Raw genomic sequence first — 13,845 nt, forward strand, 5'->3', positions numbered from 1 at the left:
CTGAACCAAGTGCTGACTGATTTGACTGTATCATTCTGTGGCCTTGAACAAAATTCACACACTTCCTCTGGTAATGAATAGCTTTGCTTTCTTTGAATAACTCGTGCGTTCAGTATTCTTCAAACGACCATATTTCCATGAGCCCTATAGTCTGATTGTGTCTATTCGTACACACTAGACATCCCTAAACTGAAATCACAACAAGAAATGCTTAAATTCTTAGCTTTTGTTTCACACAGATTCCAAGAAAGCTAGGGGTATTCTAGTGTTCTAAGGTTGTCTACAATTTGAAGTTTTCGGATATGTATACTCTGGTGTGGTATGCTTGATTCCAGGACAAAATAAGGTCGTTGATGTTTATGTAACGGTGAAAAGTTGATGACATAAAGTGACCGCAATTTGTCAGCTATAGAAATGCCGATGAAGACGTGTCCAAATCCATGCAGATCACATTCCTAAAAAAAACAGCAACCAGATCCAGTGGAGCCCTAACATCTCAGAAAACACACACAACAAACCATACATTTGCTGAGTGCAAATAAGGCAGTCATTTACTTGTAAGATATGTTTTGACCTGTAAAATACAATCAATTACCAAAGCGCATTATAGAAGGTTGGATTGTATAACAAATGAGAAATAATGTATGAGAATATGGAATCACAGCTGCATGAATAATCAGTAAGCACCACCTTCTTTTTTTGATAATTACTCTCTATATGCAATATTCACCTGTGTAGTACGTAGTGACTTCGCAGCTCAGTATTCACTTCATCTTCACCGCGGCGTCCAATTCTTGCCGCCTGTGAACCATAATCCTCCAAATCAAGATATCTCTGACTAATGTTTATGACCAGCTTGTGATTATCACCAACAAGACTATTTGACTGTAGTTGGGATTGCATTCGAACTGGTTTCTTTAGAGGGTAGACCGTTGGAAGTAAGTATCTCAATTATTATATTGACAATGAAAAGGAAAGTTGGAATAATGTATTTTTTGTTCAGCATCTTGATGATGAGGCAACGGTATCTTTAAGAAATGTATTGATGTGTTACGTCCTTCGTACTGAGTTGCTAGTATATCGTTCTCACATGCGTTGGGTAGGATTTTAAACACATTTATTTCCAGAGAAATGAGCCGGATCAGTAAACAACCACAAGTTTAACATGTGCCGCTGCAGGATACAACTGAAGAGTAAACATGCCACATGGAAGCAAATGATACATACATGTTGCAAAAAGGAGTGACAAGCAACGCCAGTGAATGTTAAACATTATGAGTCAGAGTGAGAGAGTTTGTTTTAAGCCCCACTCAGTAATATTCCACCTTTATGGCAGCAAACTGCTTCTGGACCAGACACTCAGGTGATGAACAGCCTGGGCATCGATCTGCGCAATTGGGAACCGATAACACGTGTCACCCAAGTCAGTGAGCCTGATCGCCCTACTTAGCGGCCTTTAGTTTGAGAGTGTAAACTCGCCACCAACACCTATTTCAGAGTTGTTATAATTAAACTGTCGACGAGAAATAAGAGCGGTCTCTATTCTCACCAACATTTCCATCAAACTTTCAGTGTTGTCAAATTCGAGTTTGACGTGCGAAATGTTGTTCAGAAACATCCAAATATGCTGTCAGCGAGATTGTTGCAGGGCGTAGCGATAACGACTTGGCGCTCAAACGACATGAACGTTTGACAAGTTGTGGTTCGCGTTTGAAAACGCCAGTTTGACAACAGTTTAAATTTTAATAACATTTGTTGTCAAAGGTTTGTTTGCCGTGTGAAGGCCCCTTCACTCGCCTCTTACGACAAGTATGGGCTACTGAAGATCAATTGTAATCCTGATCTTCATTGGTATATGATTTGGAAATGAAGACACTTTTAACAGTATCCTAGGTAAATCACTGCATGAGAGTCTGATGTTGGAGGAAAAACAAAAGTGATGCAGGTGTACCACTGTTGGTAGTGTGTAACCTCTGCGAGACGGGTGATGCTGGTGATATCTCAGTCATTTCTTCAAACGTCCTCAGAAAACTTATACCCAAAAGCATTATGTTAACAACCCAATGTGTTAAAGGTTAACGAACTGTTTAAATGTATCAGAACGAATTAGTGTGTGTTTGTTTTTTATGAAAATAATCCATAAACAAATGGCCTATGCATACCTTGTATGAAAACTATGAAAACTATGAAAACTATCTCCTTGTAAGCCATCCCGACATCCCATATATTTCCACTTGCAGGGGATGATACAGTTTTTTTAGTGCCCCCTACTTCTGGATCCGCCTGAGCATTCATTTCACCGACTTTCATTGCTTTATTTAGATCATTTTATACATTGAATCACTTACACACTCAACATACATATGAATAGCCATTTTATTGCAGTTATAAGCTTGTCAGATTATGTTTCACTGATTTTTCATATTCAGTCGAGATAGAGTTAACATGTGGTATAGTCGACAGCGATCTTCCAAATAAAGTAAACTGATCTCTCGCACATTTAAAATGCCCGGAGGATAAATACGTTTTATGCTTCTTTCTCATGTAATACGGTCTGATGTTCGCCTCTTTGTAGCAGTGTTCCCTGAGCCGGTATGTCGTATTAATCTCCACAGAAGGATACAACTTCTACACAACTACACGCAGTCGCCAGATGTTCTTGTACAAACAATATGTGTTGTATGTTTGTTATCCAACAGAAATGGAACACGAAACATGGAGTTCTCAGATGGACTACTTGGTGACCATTCTTGGATACTCGGTCGGGGTGGGAAGCATGTGGAAATTTCCGTACTTGTGCATGAGAAATGGCGGAGGTTGGCATTCTATACCCTCAGTGTCAATCTTAAAGTCAGATCCAATGATACATAGGAATGGTATTGTTTGGAGGACAACACATGGTGTCATCGGTATTTGATACTTGTTCCACAAACACCTACTCCTGATTATTGGGAAATGCTCAGTCGACATTGCTTTTAACTGACGCATCTTACAGAGTTTTGTCGTTTAAACTGTGTGATATTTTTTTTGTATTATGTAACTCGTTTGAGTAAAAGTAAGCTGTTGCACATTGTTGATCTTGTGCTTGGTGCAGACTTGATTTTTAACAGGCCAGATTTTTCATCATAGTTTCCAAACGCGTTTGTGGAGGTTTCCGGAGCAGTAAGTGAGTTTAGCGTTACGCCGCACTCAGCAATATTCCAGCTATATTGCGGCGGTCTGTAAATAATCTAGTCTAGTATGGAACAGACAGTCCAGTGATCAACAGCATGAGCATCGATCTGGGAAGTGATGACGTGTGTCAACCAACTCAGTGAGTCAGACACTGTGATTTTGTTAGTTGCCTTTTATGACAAGCATGGTCACCTTTTATGGCAAGCATGGGTTGCTGAAGGGCTGTTCTACCCCTGACCTTCACGGGTCTGGCGGAATAAAAACGACTATATTGATATACTTAAAATGCCATTGGGTTGGATTGGACCAGGCAATGCACTGATCAGCAGAATGGTCACTGATATACGAGACAATGACATGTTTCAACCATGTCGCCTCTTACAACATGCATGGGCTACTGATGATTAATTATAACCCGGATCTTCACGAGTATTTAAAAAGTCAACTGTTACTAGCAAATGTTCATACGCTCAGGGGGACTTATGAAATCGCATCCATCAGTTTTTGAGTGTATGTTACATGTATAGTATGTTTGTTCACTTATATGTCGGGGCAATGTTGAAGGGGCAATGCTGTTCCTCTACATCGTGTTCACGATCATCAGCGCAATACCCTGTGTGTTTCTGGAGATGGTGATTGGGCAGTTCTCTCAAGGTGGACCAATCAAAGTCTGGAATCTTTGTCCACCTTTTAGAGGTACGATGTCTTGATTTGTTTTTTAACGATGAATATATTATTAGTACTAATTGTAGATACCGTCGATACCCCAAGCATAAAATTGTGTCAGGTTGCTTACTGAATGCTGACTGGACTGTGTAATCTCATTGCTAGTCGGGAAGGGTAAACATAATGTAAGCAGCACCAAGAACAAATACTCGTTTTGAATCAAGTACCTGAGTGATCGACCAATCGATCGATGAATCAGTTAATCGCAGTTTATCATAACCATTTGTGACCCGTGAAGGTCTATGGTAGAATAGGTCTTTAGCAGCCCATGTTTGCTATAAAAGGCGACTAACGGGATCGGGTGGTCAGGCTCGCTGACTTGATTGACAAATGTCATCGGTTCCCAATTGCGCATATCGATGCTCATATTGTTGATCACTGGATTGTCTGGTCCAGACTCGATTTACAGACCGCCTCCATATAGCTTGGGTATCGCTGAGAACGGCGTAAAACCAAACTCACTCACTCACTTACTCACCATTTGTACTGGATAGCCTTTGACGCACATATACATTCACGTGCGTTACATGGACTTCATATCTGGTCACGGTCCTGGACGGTGAAGGACTTCAAAATACAAAAGAAGAAGAAACGATGCCCGGTTATACATGTGTGTTACATCACAGTTAATCAATTTATCTTGGTCCATCATAGTCGTCTATATAGTAGTGCTATATGGTAGAGCCTTTCACGTACATATACCTTCATGAGCGTAATATAAATTTTACATGTGCTTGTTAAAGAATGCAAAATATACAATGCATGAAGAGACAAAAACAATCAAACACTCACAGTCACATTAAACCCTTGTTCGGACAAGAGAAACTACCTGTATCTATTGTCCAGGTATCGGTATGGGTCAAGTGGTCATCAATCTGCTCTATGCCGCCTTCTATTCTGCTCTGCTTGCCTGGATATGCTACTACCTCTACTATTCGTTCTCCACCAACATACCCTGGGCTCACTGTGACAATCCGTGGAACACGCCCACTTGTATATCTAACAACGAAGACGATACGTTCGCTGCTGCAGCCAATGCATCAAAAGTCATTTACAACTCTTCTCCCTTGGCAAATGGTACCAAGCATATGAATGGGATGACGTCGGCTGAAGAATTCTGGAAGTATTGGAGATTTTTTATTTTGTGCTGATTTAATGTTGTCCTTCGGTGATCTTTACAGTTTCCTGATACTAACACTGGATTATCTAAACGAAGATTCCAGCCATATTCCTCAACTGTTACCTAGAATTTCAAACAAAATTTTGAAATAGTTACCATACGTTTCATTTCCTCAGATTCCGAGTTTTGGAGATAACCGACAGTCTGGAACATTTTGGTGATATGCGATGGCCTATTTGTGGCTGTTTGGTTATCATATATGTCCTGGTGTACCTATTTCTATTCCAAGGGCTTAAAGTTTCTGGAAAGGTAACTGAATCATACGTTTATACCTTTACGCCACAACCATAAGGCCACATCAGTTTTGGGAACTGTAAAGTTAAGTTTATTCCTTTACGCCCCAACCATAAGGCCACATCTGTTTTGGGAGACTGTAAAGTTAAGACATTTACGGATATCAGATTCCTTATTAGGAGAAACAAATGTGAATGATGATTAAATATTATAATCTCATTACTTCTGACAAGTACGTCTTCATTATCTTCATTACTTCTCCCTGTGCAAACCACTTTAAATGTCATTCGAAAAAACTCAGAATGCGGTCTGAATGCCATGAACTGTAAATATGTGAGTAGTATAGGGAAAGGGGGTTCTAGCTCGCAGAGCAAAATCGCCTGTTAATTTGCAGGGAAAACCAGGGTACACCCACATCTAGTGCTAATTATACGCCTACTTTTCATCTGCACAACCGTCCACATATAACTCTGATATGAATTTGTATCACCCAGCAAAAGTAGTATATGGAATAACCAAAATGCTAGGAACTAAACTACTTTATGGTTCCTTCTCTAAACACGAAAGAACTTTTTTGTGATGAATAAAACGGGAGGCTTTAGCTCATATCTCTGGAACCTGCCACATTGGGGGTTTCACCCCACTGGGTGTACCTCCAATTAAAAATATAAAAAAGTGCAGGGTATAAAATGCCCGGAACCAAACTATTGCGGGAAGCTTATGCTGAGATCAGGTCAGGTAATTTATCCGTTTGGGAAATGAAGAAAAAATATCACATATCACAAGGCTGATATATGAAAATCCAAGGAGCCTCCTTTCACTACTGCCTACGCAGATCGATTCTGAAGTAGAAAAAATTGTAGGTGTCTCACATGTTTTTCTCTCTAACCAAGAGAAACAAATCCTTGAGCGATTGTGGCTCTTCTTCTATGAATTATACCAAATTCCAAAACAATTTCTAGAACTCTATTTGTGCATGTTCCGTGAGTATGTTGAAAGTGGAGAAGTAATTGATTTCGCTCACCTCTACTAACCAAGGCAATTTCACACAGTTAATGGAAAACTGCAAGTTATACTCTCAAACTGCTCGGAGCCTGAGAATAAATGCTTCACTCTTAACCAAGGCCGCCCTCTAATCTTTGATGGAGACAACTCAACATGTAAGTGTGGTGCAACTGATCATAGCATTGGAAGCAAGCAATCTGTTTTATGGAAAAATAAAGACATAGACTACACACCTCAGGAACGTCTCACACTTGAGGTTCCAGAATGCCTAATCATACATGCCTTTATCCAAAATATAGATAATTTATATGATAGGGCCTGTGCTGGTTGGGGCCAAAACAAAAATCGTTAGGAATTTAGCAAAGAATTGCACATGTAAGAAAGATCAATGTATTTTCCGACTACTATCAGGTGAATCAGATCCCACTCACGGGTTTAAATTGAAAAGTATGCCTCATTGATTACCGAACTACGGTGGACCAAAAGGGTTGGAGGTAACACCACCACCATGTAGTAAACATAGAAAAGGTTCTGAAGTTCCAGAAGGAGTCTACACGTGCAAAACGTTTGCCATGTCCAAAAACGAAGGGAAGAATAGACTGTTGCTGTTTCTCAATTCACTGCATGGAGAAACGATTCCAGTCTATGGCTACAAGATACAAGAAACACTACGAGACTTTGGTGGGATAGGATGCCTCCGGTTGGTGGGGGAACCATTTCTTTGCAGACTCAGTGAAATCTGCCACTCACCCACATCTACAAGAAAAGATGATAGAGAAGTTCAGTTGACGCTTCCAGATCTTTGGCGAGAATAGGTTCTGCAAAAAATTCAAGATATTTTTTTCTACATGGACTGGTTGCAGACAAAAAACATACATCGTTTGTCGTTCAAGGTACATGCAGACGAAAAATATTCATTGTTTGTAGTTCGAGGTACATGCAGACGAAAAATATTCATCATTGTATCTCAAGGTGCAAGATGCACACAAACAAAAAATATACATCGTTTATAGTTCAATTTTAGTTCATGTGGAAGGGGTCCTTGGAAGGCAGTTTATCCTTCATATCGTCCTGTTTGTGTATGGGGTATATGAACTGTGAATCATCTTGTTTGGCTGCTGTGCAGTGTGTCCAAGTTGTCCATAAGGCATTCCACAGAGCAAAGGCAGTCATCAAAATGTATACAAAATTCTTGGTTGATCCTACCATCCGACCAACCATCTGTATATCAAAATGGACCTCTTCTTGTTCCTCCTTGATGTCTTCTATGCTCTCCTCAACTTCTTCAATATCCTCTTGGAGTTCTTCCTTGTCCTTGTCCAGCCTGGACAAGATGTCAATCAAAATATTCATTGTTTGATCTACCCAAGCTGACAACATGGACGTTTTTGCTCCACAACAGCTCACACTATCTTCGGGTTTTGCTCCGAACGAGTCTCAATCTTCCACAGACGATCATAGAAGTCCTGGATGGTTGGATTTGGAGGTGTCTCAATAGCGGGCAAGAAGGTCAAAGGTTCCGCATCAGGCAATAGTCCCGTGCTAGAGGATGTAGTTGGATTTGGAGTTTTATTGTCAGTGGGCAAGACATCAGGATCTCGCTATATCTTGTACAGCCTTGTGGATCTGATACGAAAGCGTTTTTAGAGGGTCTCGGTCAGAGAGAAAAACATGTGAGACACCTACAATTTTTTTTGCAAATGAAAAGTAGTCGTATAATTAGTACTAGTTGTGGGTGTACCCTGGTTTTCCCTGCAAATTTGCAGGCGATTTTGCTCTGTGAGTTAGAACCCCCATTCCCTATACTACTTATGTATGTGCATTATTAATTGTGTGTGTATCTTTGATTTGATCAGACAACTCTTGTTTTAAATTAAAAATAATGCTTTAGTCTGTGTTTTACACAGCAAATAATACTTGGATGCTAAAATGTTAATGCACCAGCTGCTTTCGAGGATGTTTCTTTTTTTGCTGAGAATGAGCGTGGGCATCTGTGTGAATTTGGCATCGTCCTTTTATAGCTGACATATAGCAGAAGAGCATTACATTAATTACTCACTGGAAAAACTTGTGCGTTTTGTGAAACAAGGTAACTGATGTGTCCATGTCGAGTTCAAAGTTCCATGTGACCATTTTTCCAATAAACCCACACAATGCAGATTATATGAAGCAGTGCCGCGTGGTAAGTGTTTGTTTCTATGGAACAGGTAGTGTATGTCACAGTAGCAGTTCCCTACATCCTCATCACTGCTGTCCTCATCCGGGGATGTCTACTTCCGGGTTCAGCTGATGGGATCTACTACTTCCTTTACCCCCACTTTGAGAGGCTATCGGAACCTGAGGTGATCATCATGTTTAAACAAACAGCACAAACAATTTAGAGGCACTGGATATTCTGTGTGCTGTGTTTGGTCTTTCTAATACATATAAGATGCGGGTTAGAACTGATCATCAGCAACTCAGGCTTGTCGTACAAGGCAATTAACAGGATCGGTTTGTCAGAATCGCTGACTTGGTTGACACATGTCGCCGTATACCAGTTACGTAGATCGATCCTCATGTTGTTGATCACTGGATTGTCTGATCCAGACTCGATTATTCACAAGCTGCTGCCATATAGCTAGAATGAAGAATAATACGGCGTTAAAAAGGGACAACAAAAAAACAACAGATCATTGTAATAATTTTATTTATAGATTTGGATTGAGGCTTGTAACCTTTCCATGTTCTCCATCGGAACTGCGTTTGGTTGTCTGGTGACAATGGCTGGACATAACAAGTTCAACAACAATTGCTTCAGGTCAGTAATGTTCTGTCATTGTGTCTACATATGTTACTTTGCACCTTCAATATTCCTCCGACTATTGCTAGCTTGCGAGACGCTTACTTATCAGCTTACTTCTGGTACTAGATTTCCGGTGGCAAGGTATATGCAAGAGCCTTGTTAGAGTTGCGCGACCGCTAAACATGACCTTACCCATATGACCATGGGTAGGTAGTAGAGATGGTGTATCATGTATCTCTGAAAACCGATGAGGACATCACCAGACATAGTATCTTGAATATATAGCTTTTGTATGGAAAGACAAATTCATTTTGCTGGAAGGGATTTAATCTTTAACATTGGTGAAACTTTTATGCTTATGCAAACTGACTGAACACAATATTTAGAGTGAGTGAGTGACTTACAATTCTACGTGACATCATCAATATTTCAGCCATATCATGACTAAAAACAATCAATAGATATGAAACAATCAACATAAGACTAGCTTGTAAATATAGAATATTTTAGTTACAGAAGACAATACAATATAACAGCAGGCTATTCATTGCCACAGGTGAAGGTGGATCACTATACAGGGACGATTGGGGACTTTCATGCGACATTTAAGAATAATAATGAATGTATTTCTTCTGCGCTGTATGTGACCATGAACAAGGTGTTTGCCCACAAACGTACATTTATTTCCTCCTTTGTAGGGATGCTTTGAGTGTAGTTGGAGCTGATGTCTTCTCCGCAGTATACATCGGCCTCGCCTTCTTTGCCGTCATGGGTCACGTTGCACACCTGCGTGGAGTCACTGTGGAGGCGTTTCAGTCATCAGGTAATAACGTTTGCTGATTGCAAGATCCAAGGTCTCCTTTCTCAAAGCGCTAATGTATTCGTAAATCACTAAGGTAACCTTAGCGCAATGTTAGAAATGATATCGGTTCCCAGAACGGATCGATGCTCACGGTGGTAATCGATGGATTGTCTGGTCCAGACTTGATTATTTAAAACAACGCCACCTTGTAGCTGGAATATTGCTGAGTGCGGCGCAAAACTAAAGTCACTCGCTCACTTTAAAGAGGGAGTTAAGGGAAACCGTAGTAAAGTTTGTTTCGTGAAAATAGCCCCTGGTCCAGACAACCTAATAGTTGCCACGAAGATAATCGATCCTGTCGATTAGGTTATGATTGCATGAGTTATCTCGTTTTTTTTTGGCAGCTGAAACTGTGCAAATTCTGTGCTGTCCATAAACAGCAGCTTAATGACCCAAAACCCAGGTGCATCCCCTTTAGCGCTCACATCGACAAATGCGCAGCAGGAAAGGAAATAAAATTTTAAATGTTCCCTTTTTACAAGATGAATACTGCTGATGCCATGCTGCGTAAAGCTAAAGAAACGTTTTTCATTAAAGAATTGTGTCCATGGTTAAATCAGTAACGCAGTGTATTGGAAGTATACTTCTACTGTATTACTATACGTCAAGACAAAAGTGACGTCATAACAATCTGTTTAACTGTAATCACTTCTCCCTGAAGATACATGATTGAAACATGTAGGAGAAGATCTGTGTTGTGTTGTTATTTCGGAAACTGCTATATAAATAGTTTTGAAATTGGCCTTGTTCTTATGCCGCAATGTCTCATACTTTGTTTCTTTTGTAAACGTGTTAGAAACAATATAGTGATTGCTAATGTAGAGGTCATGACAGAATGTGTCTGGGAAGGTACATTTTACACATTTTGTAATCGAGCGCTGAACATCAGCGTGGCATCGGACATGTTAATTCTTAAGTCAACATCAGTGTTATGGTTTGGGTTTTTAAAATATCGTACTTTATTGACGTTACTATGACGATTCTTCGTTTCGATTTGCTTAGGATTCAATCTTGGTTTCATTGTCTACCCGGAAGCGGTAGCATCACTTCCCTTACCGCAGCTGTGGTCATCGGTGGCGTTTATCATGATCTTAACTCTCGGAATCGACTCGATGGTAACAAGTTCTTTCCCAACAATGTTTTCAAAATATCTTTGTTGTGTTGGACTCATAATATCGGTCATTGGTTCGTCGGATCCACTGATCGCAAAGATACGGCTGATCGATTATTGACAGCGAAGCTCACGGTTCTTCATGAAAGATTTATTAAGAATGTTTTATTTCCTCAGAAAGGGTAGTGTGCCGTTCAGTTATATGATTCATCAGTACTAGTACTTGTTTGCGCAGGTACCATGCCTTGAGATCCCAGTTACAGCATTGTCTGATGAGTACCCCTGTCTGGCCCGCAGACGGTGGTTAGTCATCGTCATGGTAATTGTTCCATGCTTCATCTTTAGCCTTCTTTACATGTCCCAGGTAAATATTGTTCGTCAGTAGCTCTCATTTTTTGTTGATCTTATCACTTATTTGTCACCAATATTTAGCTTTTCAAGCAGTAGTTGATTGTACTTGGTTTGGGCTAGTGAGAGAGTAAGTTTAGTTTTATGCCGCAGTGCAAATGCCTCAAATCTACAAGTAAAGTGTTTGCAATGATATTTTTTTCATTTTACTGTGTGTGGCCACATTCAGCAGTATTCCAGGTATAGGACGAACACGTGGAGACTCGAGATTCTGAACTTTGTGTAGAAAGTGTAAATCAAACATAACATGTCTTAAATTTGTCCAAAACGTTCAATTGCAGTCCCTGTGGATATTAACGACTGGGAATTAAATCGCAGCGGCTTTACTAACACAATACCTGTGAGAGAAAAAACAAACAAACAAATAATGGGTTGCTTAGGTTGATGCAAATTTGGCATCAATTCATAGCCCTTTAGCTCGACGAAAGAGGAAAAATGTGCTCATTGTGATTCTAGCAAACACAACAGAATCGCATCTTAACTGCATCGATGCTCATGCTGTTAATATATAGAGTCTAGTCCAGACTCGATTATACCCAGACTGCTGCACTATAGCTGGAATATTGAAGAGTGCCGTGTAAAACTAAACCAAACCAAAATACATATGTTTAGCTGAGCAGGAAACTGTTTTTTTTTCCAGGGCGGTATCTATGTTCTTACTTTGGTGGACTGGTATGCGTTTTTCCCCTCAATTGCAGTCTTTGGGATGCTGGATTGTTTTATTGTCAGCTGGATCTATGGTAAGAATATTTTGTGGAAATATTAAGAGGCAAGCACTGCATTAGGCCCTCAATTGTATAGTTACCTCACTCCATGGTGCACAGGTAACGTGACTGAGCAGACTGAACGAGCGGGTGCATTGTACAGATAAGTTAGCAATGTAATTCTTTCCAATCCACCTTTAGTTATATCGCTCTACAGGATGTTTCCAAAGGCATTTGCCAATCGAAACATCTGAGGCGGGAAGACATAGCTCCTTGCTGCTTGTGATCCCCCATTATTATGCATGGCGGTATCTTCTTATACACATGGTCTGACTTAAGGCAAATGACATCGTTCAAAGTTGCCTCTGTTCACCCAGCTGTGAATGAGCACCCAGTTGGAGGAGATGACTGTTAGCCTTAGAGGCAGAGGCAAGTTGGTGAGGCAAGTGAAGTCTGTTGATGTGTAACAACCGACCACCCACTATTTTCACTATTCCACTACCTGGGGTCGTGTTTTTGTTGCAGGCACGGACAGACTGCGGAGGATCACCAAAATGATGTGGAAGAAGACTGCTCCTCGGGTCCTGACCTTTAGCCTCAAATACGTCTGTCCAGGACTCCTTCTGGTAGGTGACAGGGTGTGACATGTCCATGTTAGACCTCAGGTATCAGTAACTAATTCAGTAAAAAGCACTAGACACTAATAGTGACACTTATTGATCATATTAACCATATGATACAAAGTTTAGCTCACTCACACGCATTGTACACTGATACTGACAATTAATGAACTACTGCTCAACTACACAAACTGAGTTGCAAATGTTTAATGTTTTTGCAGATCATCTGTGGTTATTCTTTATACTCCTACCGACCCCCTAAATATGGAGACTACATCTACCCTGCCTGGGCCACAGGCGTTGGATGGGTGATATCTTGTGCGTCACTCATGCCTTTGCCCGTCGTCTTCATCTGGACGGTGTATAACACAGAAGGAAATACAATCAAAGAGGTGAGGTTTAATTTGGCATGGGTCGGGATGCCAGTTAAGTTCCCGCATGCATGAAAATGTTTGTATCTGCGTGAGTGAGTGAGTGTAGACTTATGGTAACATGGGCAGTATTTCGGCCATATCGTGGCGAAAGAAAACAATACATCAAATACAAATACATATCTAAAAACAAAAATAGCATCAACTCTTGGTAAAGCTAGTTTGGGCACAAAGAAACTAAAACAGTTAGCAATCAATTGACAAACACAATATAAATATGGGCTGGACGATTGCTTGCGACGAAAGTTAGCCCACCATGCGAGCAACTCGAAAAGTTATGTTATCTATCTTAAAATGGATATATGATAAACTGTTTCCAACTGATGACAAAGAACTGATATAAATATAGTTATACTGATTTGGAGTGTCAATTATCGACCAACTTCCATCACGTTGTGTAGCTTTTAAGTATATTTCAAATCCAAAATGCTTAACTGTGTATGTCTTCATTCCATATATTTTTCAGAAACTCGAGAAGTCGCTAAAACCCACCTTTCACTGGGAACTCTCTTCATCTGTCACAGATACTCCCCGAGAGGGCATTATGGAGACAATGCTATAATTCAGTTTAGTTGTACACAATAAAAAAAGACATGAAACACATA

The 13,845-nt window shown here is 40.2% G+C and overlaps 1 protein-coding gene across 2 annotated transcripts; it reads left to right on the forward strand.

Moving 5' to 3' along the window:
- The first annotated feature begins 734 nt into the window (after positions 1-734).
- LOC137256151 (sodium-dependent dopamine transporter-like) lies at positions 735-13,845 on the forward strand. Of its 2 annotated transcripts, XM_067793854.1 has the most exons (14): positions 735-938; positions 2,700-2,816; positions 3,739-3,870; positions 4,747-5,023; positions 5,197-5,329; positions 8,527-8,661; positions 9,016-9,119; positions 9,803-9,927; positions 10,969-11,081; positions 11,313-11,441; positions 12,126-12,225; positions 12,715-12,815; positions 13,031-13,201; positions 13,707-13,845. In XM_067793854.1, exons 2-14 carry the CDS (start codon positions 2,702-2,704, stop codon positions 13,800-13,802), a joined length of 1,731 nt encoding a protein of 576 aa, XP_067649955.1. In that variant the 5' UTR covers positions 735-938; positions 2,700-2,701; the 3' UTR covers positions 13,803-13,845. The 2 variants fall into 2 exon arrangements, with proteins under 2 accessions (XP_067649955.1, XP_067649956.1); XM_067793855.1 differs by lacking the exon at positions 2,700-2,816 and having other exon boundaries at positions 762-938.

This window comes from Haliotis asinina, chromosome 11 (genome assembly GCF_037392515.1).
Source record: "Haliotis asinina isolate JCU_RB_2024 chromosome 11, JCU_Hal_asi_v2, whole genome shotgun sequence".
NCBI lineage: Eukaryota > Metazoa > Mollusca > Gastropoda > Lepetellida > Haliotidae > Haliotis > Haliotis asinina.

Bases quoted from the DNA above. Each gene is read 5' to 3' on its own strand.
- LOC137256151 (XM_067793854.1), top strand. From the start codon at position 2,702: ATGGAACACGAAACATGGAGTTCTCAGATGGACTACTTGGTGACCATT. The intron at 9,120-9,802 runs GTCAGTAATGTT...CCTCCTTTGTAG, and splicing joins TTCAACAACAATTGCTTCAG to GGATGCTTTGAGTGTAGTTG. The intron at 12,816-13,030 runs GTAGGTGACAGG...ATGTTTTTGCAG, and splicing joins TCTGTCCAGGACTCCTTCTG to ATCATCTGTGGTTATTCTTT.